The sequence below is a fragment of the Lepisma saccharinum genome, chromosome 2 (genome assembly GCF_977018435.1).
Source record: "Lepisma saccharinum chromosome 2, izLepSacc3.1, whole genome shotgun sequence".
NCBI classification, from domain to species: Eukaryota; Metazoa; Arthropoda; class Insecta; order Zygentoma; family Lepismatidae; genus Lepisma; species Lepisma saccharinum.
The window spans coordinates 109995606-110015955 of record NC_139230.1 but is presented as its reverse complement, the minus strand read 5'-3'; the positions used below and the strand labels follow the sequence as shown (position 1 = coordinate 110015955).

General features: G+C 37.7%; 1 protein-coding gene across 2 annotated transcripts in view; it reads right to left on the bottom strand.

Annotated features, from left to right (window-relative positions):
• The window catches only part of LOC145984110 (VWFA and cache domain-containing protein 1), a 211140-nt gene that overhangs the window by 18277 nt on the left and 172513 nt on the right, over positions 1-20350 (bottom strand). For both annotated transcript variants that reach the window (XM_083117535.1, XM_083117536.1), the window contains exons 15-17: positions 11548-11780; positions 9862-10007; positions 6131-6358 (exon numbers count right to left, since the gene is read on the bottom strand). In XM_083117535.1, coding sequence (XP_082973661.1) covers positions 6131-6358; positions 9862-10007; positions 11548-11780 — 607 coding nt within the window. The remainder of the gene's footprint in view (positions 1-6130; positions 6359-9861; positions 10008-11547; positions 11781-20350) is intronic.

Sequence of the window (20350 nt, the reverse complement as noted above, 5' to 3'; positions counted from 1 at the left end):
AAAAAAGAGAAAAAAGTGCCACACCCAACCTCCCCCCCTCCCTCCCAGCTCATTCTCCACACGGCAATGTCAGAGACGCAATGTGTAATTGCAGAATTCAGGACCTATTTTTTTTTTTTTTAATGCTATTTACTGCATAGGAAATATTCCCCATATTATTGTCTGTTGCATAGTAAAACGTAAAGCAAGAGCCATTTCTTTCTTCTTCACACTGCTGATAAAAGTTTCATCTTCGACAGTTGTGTTATCTTAAAATGCTGAGGATTTTCTCTTCGACCACCTGTTGCTCGAACTTCCAGCTGGTCTCCTTGTTTTTACGATGCAGCTGGCGCCAGTGTTTTGTCTAGCGTCTGCAAAGCTGTCACTTACCGATAACAGCAATGACTCATCCAGCGTGAGCAAAAAGTCATTGTTTTGAATCTCGCAAAGCTGTTTTGATTTGAAGATAACAAAATTCAATCTCCAGAAAGAAAAACGAGAGTTAAAACAACCCCATGTTCTGCACCTTCTGATAAGCAAAACTGTAAATTTTATTTTGCATCTGACAAGAATAAACTTCCTCAACACTCGGAGCATGTTGAAAGGAAATGCACACAATATAATCTTCAGAACCATTCATGTGGGAGAAAAAAAAAGTGCGCAGGTTTCATAAAGCTTGTTTTGAGTTCATTTTATGCTGATGGGCTAATCGGGACTAAATATACAGTTTAAGGTGAAATCCAATTCCAAACCCAAAGGACTGTCGACTGCGGCACTGTATAATGACTTGTCCTAGAATACGCATTGGGTGAAAACAGATCGCAAGTTGGCTGTTTTCTTTTTCATGGTGGATTATAATACAAGTTGAGGAAGGAATTTGAACTGCTCACTGGAATGGGGGAGGGGGGTGACTATGAAGTTGGTTGAAGCAAAGAAAACGTGACTTTTTTTACGATGTATTTTACACAGCCGAACCAGAATGAAATTTACAGCCCCACCCTTTTTCTTTTTTTGCCTAGAAAAGTTGTGTTGTTTCTCCCGAGAGATCTTATCTTACAAGTTAATCTTGTAACAGGCTCCAGTACACCCATATAAAATCCAACATTCATTCTGCCCAATTATCTCCCGACTTTTGCTGGCACCAGTGTGACTGCTGTCAAGATTCTTCCAAGTTTTGCTTGCAATAAGCGAGAGATTGTTTTCCTTTCCATAGGTCTCAGTGCAAACGGGTTTCTCATGAACTAGAATTGTAAGAATTTCCTGGAAGAGCAACGACTGTGCACAATTGAAAGAAAGTAACATTATTTTATATCCTTTTTTGTGAAAACATTTTCATGTTCTATTTTCCTTCTCACAACATGCATCCTGTGCATAACAGGTTGTATAACTACCAGGATAAATTGTGTTACCATCTGCTAGGCATCTTTGTGTCCGTTTGAGCTCCGTTTAAGCTGAAAATTGGTGCAAATTCTAATAATGACCCCTTCAAAATAACAACCCTTTCCCCGGGAACTGTGAAAGGTCGTTGTATCGAGAGTTGACTGTACTAGTTATTGGAATGTTTAGTAAGGATAAATGTAACTGAAAACTTGGATCTGTCATAGCATTATTTTTTTCTTTTTTTTTCAGCTTGATTGTACAAGTTTTGCAGGTTAAATAGTAGAGCAGCCACAGGCTGTACTTAGCCCATGAATAAAGAATGCAATGCTAGCATGTCTTCTCCATGAGCAACTGGCATACCAGCTATGACATGGAAGGTACAGAATCTGGGTAGGTGTTGTGGGATAGACATGTTTGGTCAGACAGTTTGAATTGGGATCTAAACCATTATGAGCCTCCACTGGGTATCATACCCCGGACCTCTTGATTACAAGGCAACAATGTTACCACTATGCCATTGAGGAGGCCCTGATTACTATACACTCAATGCAGCTGAAATTCATCAATGAATATGTATGGGTCAGTGTGTGAATGGCGTCACAGTTTCAAGAAGGATGAGCTAATGTCCAGGTTGAGGAAAGTCAGGGAGGGTTTCTGTGGTGACACTGACATGGGTTCTGATGATTTTGATTTGAGTGTGATTTATTATAGTTCCTGTTAAATTTTTTTTAAAAAAATCAGGTTTTTAATTTTCCATCTTTCCATGATCGGCACTGGCCTGATATAAGTAGAATCTTTCATTTGATATGTGCTGAAGAGAAAAAACAGATCACCACCTAATTTGCAAAGGACATGTACCATGAGAATTTTGGTGTGAAACTGGGTGACAAAGTTAAAATCTAGGCTACACAAATTATGCGAGGCACTTCTGTGGAAGACCTGACATTGTGGATGAAATGCAAGAAGAAGGACATGCTGTGTGGTATCCCTTTGGTACGGAGAGAACAAAAATGAATGTAGATGACTGCTATTTTTGTGCTGTGAATGTTACTGGTTACAGGAATAAATCTCACCAACATATCATCAGCCACTACATCTGCACTCCATGGGCCAGATGTACCAGTCCCCTTCCAACCAGCTTTATTAGAAAGTGTAACACGTGATAATGAAAAAGAACATACACCCTTCCAAGAAGAAACAAATGAATTCACACCTAGTAAAAGTAGTGGCACACCTGAAGTGTTCAAACAAGAGCAACTGAATTAAATTTACCAAAATATAGTGCTCAAGTTCTTGGTTCCCCGCTGAGTGAGATAAACCTGTAACGAGCTGGTACAGACATAGGAAAAAGGAGTTGCTTCTATATTTCACTGAGGATGAATCTTTGGTGTAACTCTACTGTAACAACATTAGACAAGTAGTGAATTATTCAGGGTGTTCATAATGCATCAGAGTGGAGTTGCTTCATTGAGGCATTGAAGACAAGCTTGAAATGTGTACTACTACATAACAGCAATGTGTTCTCATCTGTGCCAATAGCTAATTCAGATTTTCTTTAAGGAATCCTATGAAAACGTGATGATGATGCTGAATAAAGTGAAGTGTGAAGGGCAAGGGTGTTACGTGTGTGGTGATATCCAAGTGATAGGTTTGCTGCTAGGACTGCAGGCTTGAAACACCAAGTATCCTTGCCTTCTCTGTGAATGGGGCATCCAGGTCAGAGCCTGTCACTGGGAAATCAAGATTATCTGTTACTAGGTGTGAAAAATGTATCACAACAACAATTGCGTGCCACCTTTACATTTTAAGTTAGGCATAATGAAACATTTTGTGAAGGCACTGTATACAGAAGACAAACGTTTGCAGTGTATTGCTCGAAAATTTCGATCAATCACTTTGGATAAACTTAAGATGGGTACTTTCGTTGGTTCGCAAATCAGAAATTTGTTGACTGACAGCCAATTTGAAAATATGATGACACAAAGTGAAAAAGATGCATTGATACATTTCAAAGACATAGTTGCAACTTTTGTGGGAAATAAGAAACACGGAAACCACTAACAGAATGTACATGACATGCTGGACAACTTCCCCAACATTGGTTGCAAAATGAGTCTCAAATTACATGGATATCTTTCCAAGTAATATTGGGGACTTCACTGAGGAATGAGGTGAATGATACCACAATGATGATGTAGATATGAAAAGAAGATACCACCAGGGAATGTGGAATGCAAGTATGATGGTGGGTTACTGCTGGATGTTTCTGCTTCAAAATGTAGCACAGGCAGGAAGTCGAGAATGAAATTTCAGGCACAGTAAGAAGTACAGATGATATTTTCATCATGATTATATTATATTAGTAGTACATAACTATCTCTTTCTCAAGCGCTTAGCATATAATAGCAAATGGTCTTTAAGCCTCTGTTAAAGGCAACATTATTCATATGATACAGTTAAATTCGTCACATAGCCCATTTACTTCCATGTGTGTAATGTAACTGTATGGTGTGTGAAATGTATTGGTATCAAATTATATATTTTGTGTGTGATTAGTTTAATTTGTTTTTGATAGTCATTGCATGGTCCACCTGTGCCAGCAGTACACCCCATAACCAAACCAGTTTTGACATTTGTGAAAAAAACTTGATGTGATAGAGAAAAACTGATGTACTTTTTTTAACTCAGTGGGAAAAATCCATTAAGGATTACCTATTCATTTCAAAACATTGTTCAACTTCTTTCAAAATGCCGACCAGTGTTAATTATCTGTTTGAAGAAGTGAACTGTTGTTTGAGAGTGTAGCAGTTCACTATTTCTGAGTTGTCTGCTGATTTTCCACACATTTCATGGTCAGCTCTTTCTGACATCATTACAATATGACTGGACTACCTCAAGTTGTGTGCATTTTGGGTTCCCAACAGGCTCACTGGCATTTACAAGATCCACCAAATGAGGTATTTCTTAATATTTCTGCAGTGCTAGCATGCAGAGGAAGATGATTCCATTAACAGATTGTGACAGGAGACAAGACATGGGAGTAATTTGTGAATGTTGAATCAAAAGAAGCAATCCAAACAATGGCTGCACTCACCCTCATGAAACAAGTTTCTGCCCCCCACCAATGTGACCTGTGTTCTGGGACTGTAAAGGGATGCTGCTGGTAGAGTTTGTGAAGCTGGGAAAGTCCACCACTGCAATGATGCATTGACATCAAAACAGAACAAGAGGAAAAGCATGGTCTTGTTGCTGCACAACAATGCATATCATCACACAACGCAGAAAAAACATACGAGTTTGGTTTAGAATTGTTCAACCACCTGCCCTACAGGAACTTGGCATCATCTGATTACCTTCTGTTCGCAGGGATGAAAGTGTGATTGGGGAAGTAGCATTTTGTGACCGATAATCACCCAAAAACCAGTATGCATCCAGAGAGTTCAATTACTGATAAAGGGCTCTGAAACATAATAATGCATAACAAGTGCCTGAACACATGTGACAACTATGTGGAAAAGTAGCAAAGGAATGTGCAAACCTTTTGGATAACTTCACATGCTCTTGACTATTTTATTATCAATTTTATTTAATTCAAAAAATAGCCCTCACACTATTAACATAAATTTAAAATAAAAAATGTAACTTATCACATGTAGGGATAGCTGAATGAAAGAATATGTTGTGTATTTTAGGACATATTACCTGTACTAACCAAGAAAAGTTTCAAATAAACAACATCCCTTGACTTGTCTTGTGTGTGTCAGATTGCTGAATGGCATGTCTGTTCTCTTTTTATTTTTAAGTAACATGAAGTTTTCATGAAGTGGAATTTGTTACAGTGTCTAAAGTAGAGGCAGTATTGCTTTTAGAGGTGTTTCAGAAGAACAAGAAGTTGCAAGGAACAACAACGCAGTCTGTACTTTGTGAAAGTGAAAACTTCTTGTATGATAGTGTTTTTGCTTCTTTTTGCAAATGCAAAATATTTTGGCCAAAGATCATGTAAAATATACAATTTGCAGGCTTGCACACTTCTGTGCATATTTCCTTCATTACGTTTTGCCTAGTGTAAAACTTCACACAGATTTTCACGGCTTCCACTTTACACACTCCACAGCTTGTAACGATTTCAAATTTTTATTGCATACTTTACAATGTATGCAATCTGTTTCATTATCGATGATCCACTTAATTTCTATAAGAAAAATGTTTATGTTCATGAGATACATAGAAATTTAAATCTTTCACCTGAGTGTTTTTTTCTCCTTCAGGTAAAGATATCTGTGCCCAAGTTACCTACCTAGGCCTCCCCGATGGCGCAGTGGTAGCGTAGTCGCTTTGTAATCAAGGGGTCCCGCGTTCGATACCCGGTGGAGGCACATAGTGGTTCGGATTCCACTTTAAACTGTAGGTCCAGTCCCGATTAGCCTAACTGTGCATAAAGTGGACTTAAAACACCAAATCAATCCAATCCAATCCAAGTTACCTACCCACACTTGGTATTTTTCCACTGTGTTGTGATATGTAGATTTCTGGGCCTGTAATTTTCAGTGGGTGGTCAATTAATATTTGAAGTTACACAGTGGAACCTCAATTTTACGTTCCTGGATTTTACATTTTCCTGCATTATGCATTCAATCTTTATTGTCCCAACATAGCTAAATATAACAAAATTTTCCTCGATTTTACATTTTCCCCCATTTTAAGTTCTTTCTTCAGTTTGTTCCCCTGAAAAACGTAAAATTGCATCATCATAAACAAAAAATATCTTTACCTGGTACAGGATCCTCCTGACTGTCAGCATCTACTTCGTTGTCTAACTGAGACATTCGGACTGCAGTGTCAGGTACTGAACCAATATAAGAATGACTATGCCTATAAATATGATGGCGATAGCAGTACACAATAAGTGCTAGGATTAAGAAAAATCCCATGATACCACCAGCAACTGGCCCCACAGGAGTGGATTTGAAAGGTAGTAAATCTTCAGATGGTTGTGGATCTGGAATTAAACAAAGTTAAATTAGCAGACTTTTTCCTTACCTTACCAGGTGTTAGGAATTTATTACTACTCTCTACAAATATATTTCAAATTGTTACAAAATCAAGGTGGCCACTCTAGAACCATGATAAAATTCAAATATAATTCCCGGTTTTCAAGGTGAACTTTAAAAACATTCAAGGATACAAGTAGATGTTTTTCAACCTTATGGTATTACCACCTCTCATCATCCACACACAAATATACAGGAAAACCTCGTTAATACGAAGTTCAAGGGACCAAAAAAAATGTCAACTTCGAATTAAACGACTTTGATTTATCCAAACTTTTCAAGATGGCGCCTGTTTTTCAGGTGTAAATAAAGTAGAGTATAAATTACCCTCACAAAGGAAGTTTTATACTTGGTAGCAGCTCAGAAAATAAGCTTTGTATGTACTATATAATAATATTGCAAGTCTTAAAGCAAGTGTAAAAAATGTTACACAAAATGAGGACACGGAGCTTACGTGGACACAAGGAGTCCAAGGAGATGGTAACACCATTTATCCTGCATAGTTATACAATCTGTTATGCACAGGATGCATGTTGTGGGAAGGAAAATAGAACATGAAATTGTTTTCACCAAAAAAGTCTTTTAAAAAATGTTTTTTTCTTTCAATTGTGCAAAGTCGTTGCTCTTCCACAAAATTCTTACAATTCTAGTTCATAAGAAACCCGTTTGCACAGAGATCTATGGAAAGAAAAACAATTTCTCATTTATTTAAAGAAGTGAAACTCGGAAGAATCTTGACAGCAGTCACACTGGCACAAGCAAAAGATGGGAGATAATCGGACAGAATGAATATTGGATTTTATGTGGGTTTACTAGAACATTGTCCATTACAGGATTAACTGGTAAGGTAAGATTCTCTTGGGAGACAACACAACCTTTCTTGGCATCAGAAAAAAAAAGAAAAAAAACTCGGGGCTGTAAATTTTGTGCCAGTTCGGCTGTCTAAAACACATCGTAAAAAAGTCACGTTTTCTTTGCTTCAGTCAACTTCATATTCACACCCCCCTCCCCCTTTCCAGGGAGCGGAGAGCCAAAAGGGCTAAGTAAAAATCAAAGAAGGTAAAAGGAAACACTCACCGGACAGTAGAAAAATTCAAAATTTTCGCTAATTTCATAGCATCATCGGTGTGAGGAGAAATAGACGGAACCGGATGCTATGAAATTAGCGAAAATTTTGAATTTTTCTACTGTCCGGTGAGTATTTCCTTTTACCTTCTTTGATATATATATATATATATTAACTTTATGTGCATCATGAAGTTGTTTTAACTCTAGTTTTTCTTTCTGGAGATCGAATTTCATTATCGTCAAATCAAAACAGCTTTGCGAGATTCAAAACAATGAAGCTTTTTCCTTCGTGCTGGATGAGTCATTGCCGTTATCGACAAGCGACAGCTTTGCAGACACTAGACAAAACACTGGCACCAGCTGCAACATAAACACAATGAGACCAGCTGGAAGTTAGAGCAGTAGGTGGCAGAAGGGAAATCCTCCGCATTTTAAAGATAATGCAATTGTTGAAGACAGAAATTTTATCAGCAGTGTGAAAAAGAAAGAAATGATCTTGCTTTACGTTTTATCATGCAACAGACAATAATACGGGCAATATTTTCTATCCAGAGATCTGCATTCAAACAAGAACGAGGGACCTGAATTCCGCAATTATTGCATCACCATGCACACCAGTGGCGGAAAATGAGCTGTTGTAGGAGAAGAGGGTTACTTTTTGTTTTCCCTATCCTGCATTTTTTGCTCGTTTTGAAGAATGTATTCAGAACCGGTTGCTTCATTTTAGATGCCAAAGGAAAGGAGGAGGGATCCTCCCTTGCCTGGTATCAGCCTGTGTGCCCATACGATCAAGAAAATCGTGGCCGAAACAATTTGCATCGACCCCCCCCCCCTCCCTTCCCTGTTTGCTGATAGGAAAAGAGGGAGAAGTCACTGAGCCAACAGCACTTTTTTGGCAAATTTTATGATCGGCACAGTTGGGAAACGTATGAAGTGGGAAACGGGAGTTACAACATACGTAAGATCGAGGTAAACTTTTGCGGAAACCTAGATGACAATGCATTAAGCGGGTTAACGATCTTTAGTTGGCCTATGTGGCTTTGATTATCTGTAACATTTCCTCTTTTTTATGAAGTTCTACTGGGCACAAGGAACACGTTTCTAATGAAAGTGGTTACTGGAAGTTGTCTGCTACCAGCTCAAGATTTGCTCACTCACGGGAAACTGCTGAATCTCGAGCTCAGAGCTAGACAGATGGGTGAGACTTCCAGATGCCATGCGTCTTGTATTATGGAACATTCCTGCAATCTTATCTCGCATTTCTCATATGGCACTGGTGAATATTTCCAAGATGGCACATTCAGCAGTGAAAGAGGATCTGCCATGCAAATTGACAAAGAATGCAAGTTCAGTAGGCATTTTGGGCTGCTTCCCTCGAGTTGTCAGCAGCTCTTAGGACAAGGAAACATGTCAAAGTCAAGTTAAAATAAAGTCCAAGCTCTCTCCACATTCGATCTTCTCTTCTCGATTTATGCAGGTGTCTACTTCGAATTAAGCGAAACCAGTTTTGCTGAAAGGTCTTGTAAACAACTTCGTATTAAAAATTATCCATATTGAAATACATTATAAATCCTATTTTATCGGCTGGGGAATGGGAAGAACTTCGTTTTAAAGGTTACTTCATAGTTACCAATATCGTATTAACGAGGTTTTCCTATATTAACAATGTACGTGTGATTCCAACATATCCAAACATTCTTATTCAATTCATTTAAATGGTATATATATTTAAAATATTTAGTTTAAGGTGCATTTAGATACATTTACCATTTCGAATACTCAAGACTCGAAATATATCTACAAACAAGTCACTAATGTTACTGGATATCCTAATCTATGAAAAAAATGTTCAATTTTATAATAATTTCACACTTAAATTTACCTAATCAACTTCAACATATGGTATCTTGCAATAATCTTCAGTCTGTGAGATTGTTAGTGTTCCTTGCAGAACAATCTAAGTAAACAAATTGAGACGAGAAGAATGTGGAGAGAGCTTGGATGTTATATCAAATTGGCCTTGACTTGTTTCCTTGTCCTAAGAGCTAACAACTTGGGTAAAGCAGCCCAAAAGGCCTGCTGGACTTGCATTCTTTGATGTCTGGGTACGGAAGCTTACATCAAAATTCATTGAAATGGTTACTTGCATGAATTCATGGCATCCTTTGAAGTCACATCCCTAAAACTGCCTAACCCTTTCAGGGAAAGAGAAAAATAGAATGTTACTAGGAAGGCCAGTGAAAGCCTGAACCATAATCTTCATGGAGGCAAACACCTGTCACTCATAACTTTCTTGCATTTACAAATTTGGCACCAGGAAACATTTTAATGCTTAAAACACACTCAAATTCATACAAACATTGGAAATTCAATGAGCACTTACCAATGGAATTATCCCCATAAGGTGTCAGTGCACCCCTGACACCATTAAAGCACTTGGATTGTTGGGTACAAAATGCCGTTTTTAGAGGAGTCACTCCATCTGCATCAAACTGGCACCATTCACAACCAAGAACTCCAAAACATTCACTGAAATGAGGAGAAAGCACTGAAATTAAAATCGTATATGAGATTTACAAGAGTATGTTAGGGGAGACCAGGGCAAAATGATTCCTCAAGGACAGTGGTATTCAAACTGTGTCGCACGGAGGTGCTGAAGTTTTGCAGGAGAGGCGCGAGAACTTCCAAAAAACAAAAAAAATATTCTGTTTTCTGATAGTTTAAACTATGTTAATAAAAAAAAATATCAATATCTTATGAATTATTGCAACACACGTTGTTTGTCCTTTGGCCATGCTTGTCAACTGAGACTGGAACTGCACTTGTACCTTGTAGATGAAAACCTCATTGATAGTGGATTTGTACAGAAATTGGAGTATCTTTTTGATATTTTCCACAAACTGAATGTTCTGAATGCATCTCTACAAGGGAACCCTGCACCTATCAGACAAGGTGTCAGACTTCAAAGAAAGTTGTTGCTTTGTAAGAGAAGGATTAAAGATGAAAGCATTGGTGATTACTTTCGTAAAATAAGAGGACTACAATTAAATGAAGAAATCCAAACATTGCTTTATGGCTGTATCCAGCTTTCTTTACTGTCTGCATTTTTTTTGTCTCATGAATATCGTATCACTTAATGAAGTGATACCAGCTTATTAACATTAAAAAAAATGTACACTATCTGTATTAATTACACAGATTATATTTTCATTACGTATGTGTACCAACAGAAAATAAACACATGAAGAGAATTTGTGTGGATCTTTCAAGGTCACATCACATGTATTTTATCCACTATAATTGAGGGGAGGCACATGAAGATTTTGGCAGCAGAGGGGAGACAAGACAGCTAAAAGTTTCAAAACCCCTGCTCTAGGTGTATTAAAACATATCTTGCACAAACATCATTATATAATGAAGACGATTACACATATATTTTGGTGCACATCTTAACTATTATTTAGAATTGGTTTGGAAATTTTAGAGCAAAAATGCAATACAGAGTAAAGGCAAACATAAGATAATGCAAAGATGCATTTTTCAGGCGTTTGGAGCAATATGATTCCCTGTCATTAAGGTATGTTACAACAATATAAATGCCTTGTCAAACAGTAAAACGTTAATTAAAAATAATACAGATAGAGCACTTTACACATTTAATTTTGTTGGACATGCCATGAATTTTCATGTATTATCTATCATTTTATGGTCATTAATGGAAAAATCTCAATATAACCTATTGGAGCATGCATGTAGCTCCTTACATACCATATACAATTAGGCAAGATAAATAAAACATTAGGGGAGCTTTCAGACTGAAGCAACAAGCGATGTGTGTCACTTGGAAGCAAACCGACACTGAACCAAAGCAACACACAAGCTGCACATGCCACTTATCACTTGCGTGTCGCTTGGACTGGGATGTTTTCTCAATACCATGCATTATGTTATCTCAGTATGCTGTTGTTGCATGCATGGTGAATGTTTTGCTTTAGACTGAAGGGGGTCATGTCATTTGTCACCTGTCGCTTTGGTCTGAAAGCTCCCTATGCCTTAGAAATGTTTTTACCTTTCTGAGGAGTAGGATTCGCAGTTTAATAAGAAACAAGGCTTCAAAGCATCCAAAGTTGACAAATCATGAACTGCTGGCCTTGGATGCTCTGGGAAATGTGGGCAACATGGATTCTTGTCTGCTTTTTCTCTCAGGTCACCAGTGCATATATTTTCTTCAATAGGGCATTCACAGGGACACTCGCATTCATTCTGCTCCATCCTGTTACAGTTGAGACACAAGCGATCATCCTGCAAGAAATGAAGTTGTTCTATGTTCAGTGCACACACAGATGCCAGCAAGCATTATTTTTTTTTTTTAAAAAAATGTACTTCCTTATAACACTAATGCTAACTACAGTATAAAAAGAGAGCATATTTAATTATTTCCTATAATGTTTTACACACACCAGTTCATTCATTTCATTATCCACCATAGCACTTCACACAATGAGTAGTAAAAATTGGCACTAGCAGTTCTAACACTTCAACACTGGCTTTAGGATTTCGGACTCTTTACCGTTTCCAGTAATAATGGGTTCAGATATCCTTTCTCATTCTCAAGCTATTATTTCCTTTGAACACTTGATCCTTTCATTTCATTTCAAATCAGATTCAATTCCCTTTGTCTCTCGACAAACTTCTACCCCTCCCCACCTTTGTTTCTCCCCTCCCAATTACAGACTTACCCTCCATTCAAATACCCACAAAGCTTCAAAGCCTTTTAATTACATTTGAGGATGTGGTTACGGAACGAATAGGGGAATGTAAATTGGAGCCAGTTTCTATCCCTATAGTTACAGATTTACCCTTTCGCTCCAAACCCTTTCAACTTAATCCAACACAAACAGCTATTCTTCGGGAACAAATAAAGGATCTCATCGATCAGAATATTATTGAAGAATGTTCTTCCCCGTACACATATCCATGTTTCCTGCTGGATAAGAAGGATGGTGGACATCGTTCAGTTTGCTTGTATAAGCAATTAAATAGACTTATAAGACGTAAGCGAGTTACTAAAGATATATCCACGAAACTTACTTGTAAATGTACTATTAATTTCGGTGGTCTCTGCCACCATCCACTTGGGAACTCGATGCTTACTGTTAGGTTGACTTCTGGTTCCTGTTGTTGTTTCCTCGACTACCGATACGGATGCTGGTGGATGGTGGCAGAGTCCACCAAAATTAATAGAACATTTACAAGTAAGTTTCGCAGATATATCTTTAGTAACTCGCTTATGTCTTATATTATCAACAAAAGGTATAAAAAAAAAGGTAAAGTGTTCTCCTGTGCTTAGCACCATGGCATGAAGGCATATAGGGGGTGTGGGGGTAATGACCCACACTTTCTTGATCCGGTCGTGAGTGGGGGTGATGTGATCAGCACCATGCCCCCTCACTGTTTTTACCCCCCAGGGTTTCCCCCAGGTACCCATGTCATTCAACTCTGGGTGGGCGCCGGGGCCGCTTCCAATGTTAGAAAAGTTCCCGGATTTGAACCGGCTGGGGATCGAACCCGGGACCTTTAGCATTGTAGTCAGTCGCATTACCGACTGAGCCACCGCGGCCACCTTATATTATCAACCGCGTTGTTTATTTCCCTCAACATGAATACATAGACTTATTGCATATGACAATTTTCCACAACCACGCATTGACCTTATCTTCCAGCATTTACAATCAGCCAGGGTTTTTTCTTGCTTAGACCTTTGTAAGAGTTTCCACCAAATTCGTCTTGATGATCAAAGAAAAAATTTAACAGCCTTTGTTACAGTACATCATTTGGACAATTTAGATATACCAGGGTTCCCTTTGGTACTCAACTTTTGACACGTGCTCTCGACAAGATATTAGGTAAATTTAAATATAAGTTCCTTGTCAATTATGCCGATGATTTATTAACCCTTAACCGGGCAACCAGTGTCTATCAGACACTGTTGCTTATATTTTTTGGCACATACTCCAAACGATACTTTCTGCGAACATGACATTTTCTGACTTTTTTTGTTTCTCTTTTTTTCTCATTTCACAATATTTGACTTTGTTTGATAAAGATGGTCAGGCGTAAAAAAATATTTTCCATTTCACTTATGTCAATGGGCAAGCAGTGTCTGTCAGACACAGTGTACAATTGATATGTAAAGAAGACTACTTGCACATGTATTAATTAATAAGAAATAAATTATTTAATAAGACATCACATAAAAATATTATTAATGCTAAAAGAGAAAAAAATGAACAAATAAAACTATTTCCTCACACCTTCCAGCCTAACATGTTTCATATACTATGCTGCAAAAAATACAACATGCAATTACGATAATGATGATGATGAATACAAGAATTATGGACATAACACTGATGATTAGGATAAATATCATGTCACTCGCTTGTTTCCACAGCGATGAAACTTAAAAATTTCGCGTTAGAAGGGCAAAATCCATTTAAAAAAAAGCAGTGTCCAACAGATAAGGGTTAATTTTCAGTCTCGATGAAACAACCCACTTACAGCATCTTCAACAGGTTTTGCAGGCATTACGTGAAGCTGGTCTAATGATCAACCCCTCAAAATCCAAATCCATGCAGCAAGAAGCCAAGTACTTGGGATATATTCTACATGAAGGTAAACTTATTATGGATCCAGACTGTACCACTGCTATTCAAGATATACCACCTCCTAAGAATTTGAACTCCCTCCAATGCCTTCTTGGGTCATTAGCCTATTATGCTAAGTTCATTTCATCATACGCGGCATTTACCAGCTTCCTTACTTATAAAAAAAAAAAGGCGTTACCTTTACATGGTCACCAAACGATCAACATCAATTTGACCATCCAAACAAGTTTTCTTGACACATACTGTTTTAGCTCTCCCTGATTTTTCATGAGAATTTGTATTCCAGTGTGATGCATTGGGTCTGGCATTAGGTGCAACGTTAAACCAAAGATAACCCAATGGTTTTTTATGTCCCATTGCCTTCGCTTCTCGTAAGCACACTGATCTGGAACATAGACAATCTATTTATGACCTTACAGCAAAATCCTTCATTTTACAGACAGACAATCAAGCAGCTTCATAGCTTCTTAAACACCCTGAACAATATGGCAAATTTGGCCGTTGGCTCTTGCATTTGTCCCATTTTTCATATTTGGTAGAGCACATTCCCTCCTGCCAAAATCCGGTGGCAGATTGTTTATCCCACATGTATAATCCTGAGAAATTTTAAAGCTCTCCACCTATTATAACTTATCTTGCTTGTGCGGCTCTAAAATTTCAAATTATACCTTTTAATAAGACTGATATTATGGACCTTCAACAAAAGGATCATACTCTTTTGCCTATTATTCAAAAGCTCCGTTCAGGACAAATAGAAAAGCATTATGCCTTGTACCAAGATTTATTAGTATGGCAACCTCCTCGGGCAAATTAATCACTTGTGGTAGTTCCCCAATCTTTGCAACATATTCTATGCAGATATTATCATGATACCCCTTCCGGAGGTTCCCATTTATTTATTCATAAATGTACCAAGAAAAATAATTCTTTATTTTGGTGGCCTACTTGCCGCCAGGACATTAAGAAGTATGTTCAATCCTGTGACATTTGTCAGAGAGCCAAATTGGGTATTCACAAATCACCTGGCATGTTATCTTCAGAAGTTATTTGACACCCTTGGCGTCGATTGTGTATTGACTTGGTAGGACCATTGGTACACTCCTCCAAAGGTAATATCTTTATATTGGTCGTAGTGGATGCTTTTTCTAAATGGGTTTCCCTCTACCCCATTTGCTCCGCTACTTGCAGTCAAATTGTGAATAAGCTCCGCACACTCTTTCTCACATTTGGTGCTCCTTGCGAACTGGTTTCAGACAATGCATCCTACTTCCGATCTCATCTGTTTAACACTCTCTTGTTTGAATCACAAGTTAAACACATTTATACCAGTGCTTACTATCCAAAGAATCCCTCTTTGGCTGAATGATTTATCTGCAATTTGAAAGCTTCTCTTATTAGCTATCATTCGGATGACCATACAAAATGGGATGTAAATCTCCAGGCCATTTCATTTGCCTTTAACATGGCCATCCATGATAGTATAAAAACTTCTCCTTCCCAAATCCTTTTTGGTTGAGATATAGATGGGTCGCTAAATTTTCATTGGGAATTACAATCAAATTCAGAAGTGGGTGGACATCCTTCTTCAGAACATGCAAAATGTTGGGCACAGGTATATCACCAACTCCAAAAGGCTTGGCATATTCGCAAAGCAAAATACGACCCAAAACGTCAACCTTCCACCTGTAAGGTCAGTGACTTGGTGCTATATCGCACTTTCCCACAGAGTAATGTTCTTAAAAAAATAACTGCAAAATTGCAAAAACGTTGGTTGGGACCAGCACAGATTTTCAAACTACTAGATCCTGTCACTGCTCTCTTGGTCGACCCTGACACCCAACCTTTCTTACGAAAAGTGCATATAGCTCATATTAAGCCATATCATATCCGTGACTCACCGTCTACATTTACACTTATCCAATGCTAATTTGGCACCATTCTTTGGTTCCACAATTCACCATTCTAAAAACGTTCCACAATGTTTCAATTAGCCTTCTTCACCCCTTGACTTGCCAATATTGCCATAAGCAAGGCCATTTACTTAAATTTTGCCATAAATGCAATTCAAGATTGCACACATAGCGTACAACCACTGAAACTAGTCTCGTGGCTTATTTACGAGGCATATTTTTAAAGTAAGTACTGTTTTGAAATTCCGCCCCTGCAGCGCTGTGGTCGGTGTCCCGTGCCAACATCTGTTGGCAAGCCACAGACGCCATTGCGGCAACAATCGATCGTGTATACATTTGCTTTCGGGTATTTTAAATGCCTACGCCGATTGAGAATCCCGCCGACTGTGAAATACGTGCTGTTATTCGTTTTCTTAGTGCTAAAGGCGTGAAAGCAGTTGAAATTCACCGTCAGATTTGTGAAACAAACATTATGAGTGACGGAATGGTACGCAAATGGGTAAAGAGCTTTCAAAGATGGCTGAAAGGATGTTCATGACGAGGAACGGCGTGGGCGACCTTCAGTGATCACTGTCGATTTGGTGCAGAAAGTCGACGAGAAAGTGAAAGAGAACAGACGCTTCACGATTTCTTCGTTATGAGAGGAGTTCCCTGAAGTTTCAAGAAGTGTTATCTACGAAATTGTTACCGAATGCTTAAACTATCGAAAATTGTGCTCACGATAGGTACCAAAAATGTTAACTGAGGCGCACAAAAGCAAATGTTTAGGTAGCACCTTGACTTTTCTTGTACGTTATGAAGCTGAAGGTGACGTGTACTTAAGCCAAATTGTCACAGGCGATGAAACATGGGTGGCCTACGTTACACCCGAAACAAAACAACAATCCATGGAATGGCGGCATTCAACATCGCCCAAGAAAGTGAAGTTTAAGCAGACAATTTCAGTCCGGAAAATCATGTGTACCGTGTTTTGGGACAGGAAGGGGGTGTTGCTTTTTGATTTTTTGCCTCGTGGTGACACAATAAATTCCAAAACATATTGTGAGACTTTAAAAAAACTGCGCCGTGCCATTCAAAACAAAAGGCATGGCATGCTGAGTGAAGGGATCGTTTTGCTGCATGACAATGCCCGTCCACATGCGGCAAATCAAACTCAAGATCTCATCGCATCAATTGGCAGGGAACAATTTGATCATCCTCCATACAGCCACGATGTACCACCCAGTGACTACCACGTGTTTCTGCAACTGAAGAAGCATCTCGGAGGTCAGCGCCACAATGACGACAATAGCCTCAAAACGGCCGTGTTGCAGTGGCTGTCAACTCAGGCAGCAAACTTCTATGACGACGGAATACAAAAGATTGTTGTTCGATATGATAAGTGCCTTAATATTGGTGGCAATTATGTGGAAAAGTAGATAAAAGTGTGGTCTTTCATGTAACTATAAAATTGTTACAAAAAGTTTACTTGTTTTTTGTACATATCAAAACGGTACTTACTTAAAAAATACGCCTCGTATGTGTACATTTCTTATTTGTAATGTGATATGTATATAGGTATTTATGGTATATTTATTTTTTGCCTTACAATGGTAAAACTTTTGCTTTAAATTGTTGCATATTTACTTTAAGACAATTGTTCAAGTATCATATGCTGATTTTTATTGACTTTTACTTGTTTCATATTTTTGTTTGTTTTGTGATAAAGCAATTTTCATAAGGATTGCATAACTTTGGAGTCTTGTGTATAAAATTTCTTTCAAATATCAGTCATATTATATTCACATTTTGATATTCCAAAAATGGTTAATTCAAGATACTAGCTATGTAAACCGACTCGTCTTTGTAAAAATGATCATCCCTTCCATGTTCCTTCCTGGTATTAACACCTTTTCCTCACTCTTTCCTATTTGCTCTTCTCTAAATTTTATTTATATTTTCTTTTTACATGTATTATCAAGGAAAATAATTCGTCATAAAATATTGTTGTTCAACTCACCTTGGAACACATTGGGATTGGTATTCTGTGACTATTATTATCAATTCTGGAAGAATATTTTTACTTCACTTGCCACCACAAATCCCTATTGGTACCCTACGGGGAAGTATTGTAAAAAAGAATTTTGGGTGTTCTTTACGTGTATATTTTCACTTTCAGATTGAAGATGGTGTCTACTTTATTATATATATATATTACAATTATGAAATTGTAGGGTGATCACAATTTTTATGGGTTATATTTATTCATTTATAAATAAATTATAGCCACTATATAAAATGACTATTTTCAGGTTCAATATGATATAATTCATTCACGCTTTTTATCAATTAATTCACTCTCACTTTATCATTAATTTAATTCAATATGGTTTTACAAGGATATAGGTATATAATAACCAACTTGTAATATTAAAGTAACTTGATATATCAAACATTTCAAAATACAGTGAAATCTCAGTTACACGTTTTATGGGGGACAGAAGGGTAAAAACGTATAACTGAGAAAAACATATTATTGAAATATAATTAAAATGGTAAAATTAAGTGTATGCCAAGAAAGAAAAGGAAGTACTACATACGCCAAAGTTTGATGTATTGCACCAATCTGTTCTACATCTGCCGCAAAATGACTTCGGACCTCATAACAAAAACACAAAAAATACAGAAAATTCATGTGAAAAGCTATTATTTCGGATTTCGTAAAAATAAATTAATTCCACGTCCAATATTTAGGCTTTGTTTCCATGGAAACCTTTGTAACAATGGAAAGTTGAATCTCATTTTTAGTCATTGTTGTTGTTTCCATGGAGATGAAATAAACAATTACCTAATTCCAAACGCCCATATCTCCGTTGCTAATTAAGACAGAGAAATGATTTTACGTGCAATTGATTCAGCTTGATGCCTTCTATCGGGTTCCATAGAAAATTTCATTCCATGTCCAATATTTAGGCTTTGTTTCCATGGAAACCTTTCTAAAAATGGGAAGTTGAATCTCATGTTTAGGACTTAAATTACTTCCGAAGTCTTAGTGATTCCATGCCTAAGCACATCCAAATGGTTCTTAAAAGTAAAGGCAACATGACTCCATATGCATTTTTTGCTGTATCTAATAGCTTATCAAATGAAATTTCTGTATTTTTTTGTGCTTTTGTTATTAGGTCCGAAGTTATTTTGCGGCAGGTGTAAATTCACAAGAAATAGACATTGAAGGCATCGAGGGGTGGAAGGGGTACAAGCAAGGTTGATCCACTTAATCCATTTAGCCAATTCCCTGCAAAAAACCTTCTGAACATCTGTAACTCTCGTTTCCCAATTGCAGTCACTCTCACCCTCCAAGATCACAGTCACCCTCACCCTCCGAGATCCATCACCCTCACCCTCAGACATCGCAGTCGCCCTCACCCTCTGAGATCACAGTTGCCCTTACCTCCACCACCCTCCATCTGCCCTCACCCTCCACTAGCTCTCAGGTCAATACTAGTGGGTGGATTTTTGCATATTTGCATTTGTACCTTGTACGTTTCGCAGTGTGTCCGGATACTTTTGATCACATAGAGTATATATTTTTAAGGAAACCTCCAGATCTTGTTTGTACTTCTCTAGCGGACTTGTTTCAAACAAAAGGAAGTATGCCGACCAAGGGACAAGCTTTTACAGGCCCTGATCCATCCTCTTGTTTTCATCTTTTCTTTATTCTCCCCAATTTAACAAGGGAGGAACATTTCATAAAAGGAAACGGTAGAAAGAGTTGGAGGTCACAAATAAAACAAACGAACGCCATTACCAGTCATGGAATTTTCTTCAACTTTTTTCAAGCACTATGCTAAACCCATTTTTCTCTGAATGGTAGAAATTCCTAATGTTGCTTAACTACAATAAATAATCAATAACACACTTCACATCTCCAAAATAGCAAAATAAAATTGAACTTAAAACTACTACAGTCATCAGAAAATGATGATAATAAATTAATAATAATAATAAACCCTAGAATAATTTTATCACATTTAGCGTAATTTATGAGTTGAAACAGCACCTTTCCTTATCAGGAGGTTGGTATTGGCAAAACTGTTCTAAATCCACACATGACAGGCACGGAGGGTCTGCACCTAACATTACAAATCCAATGGATAATCCAAGGTACAGGTGATACATGTCACTCTGTAATTGAACACATTTTTGAAAACTTCCCTCGGTCTGTTTACCATAACTTTCTACACCCCAAAAATTCCACGAGTTGCCACTGCCACACACACACACATACATACATACATAAATATGCATGCCAAGG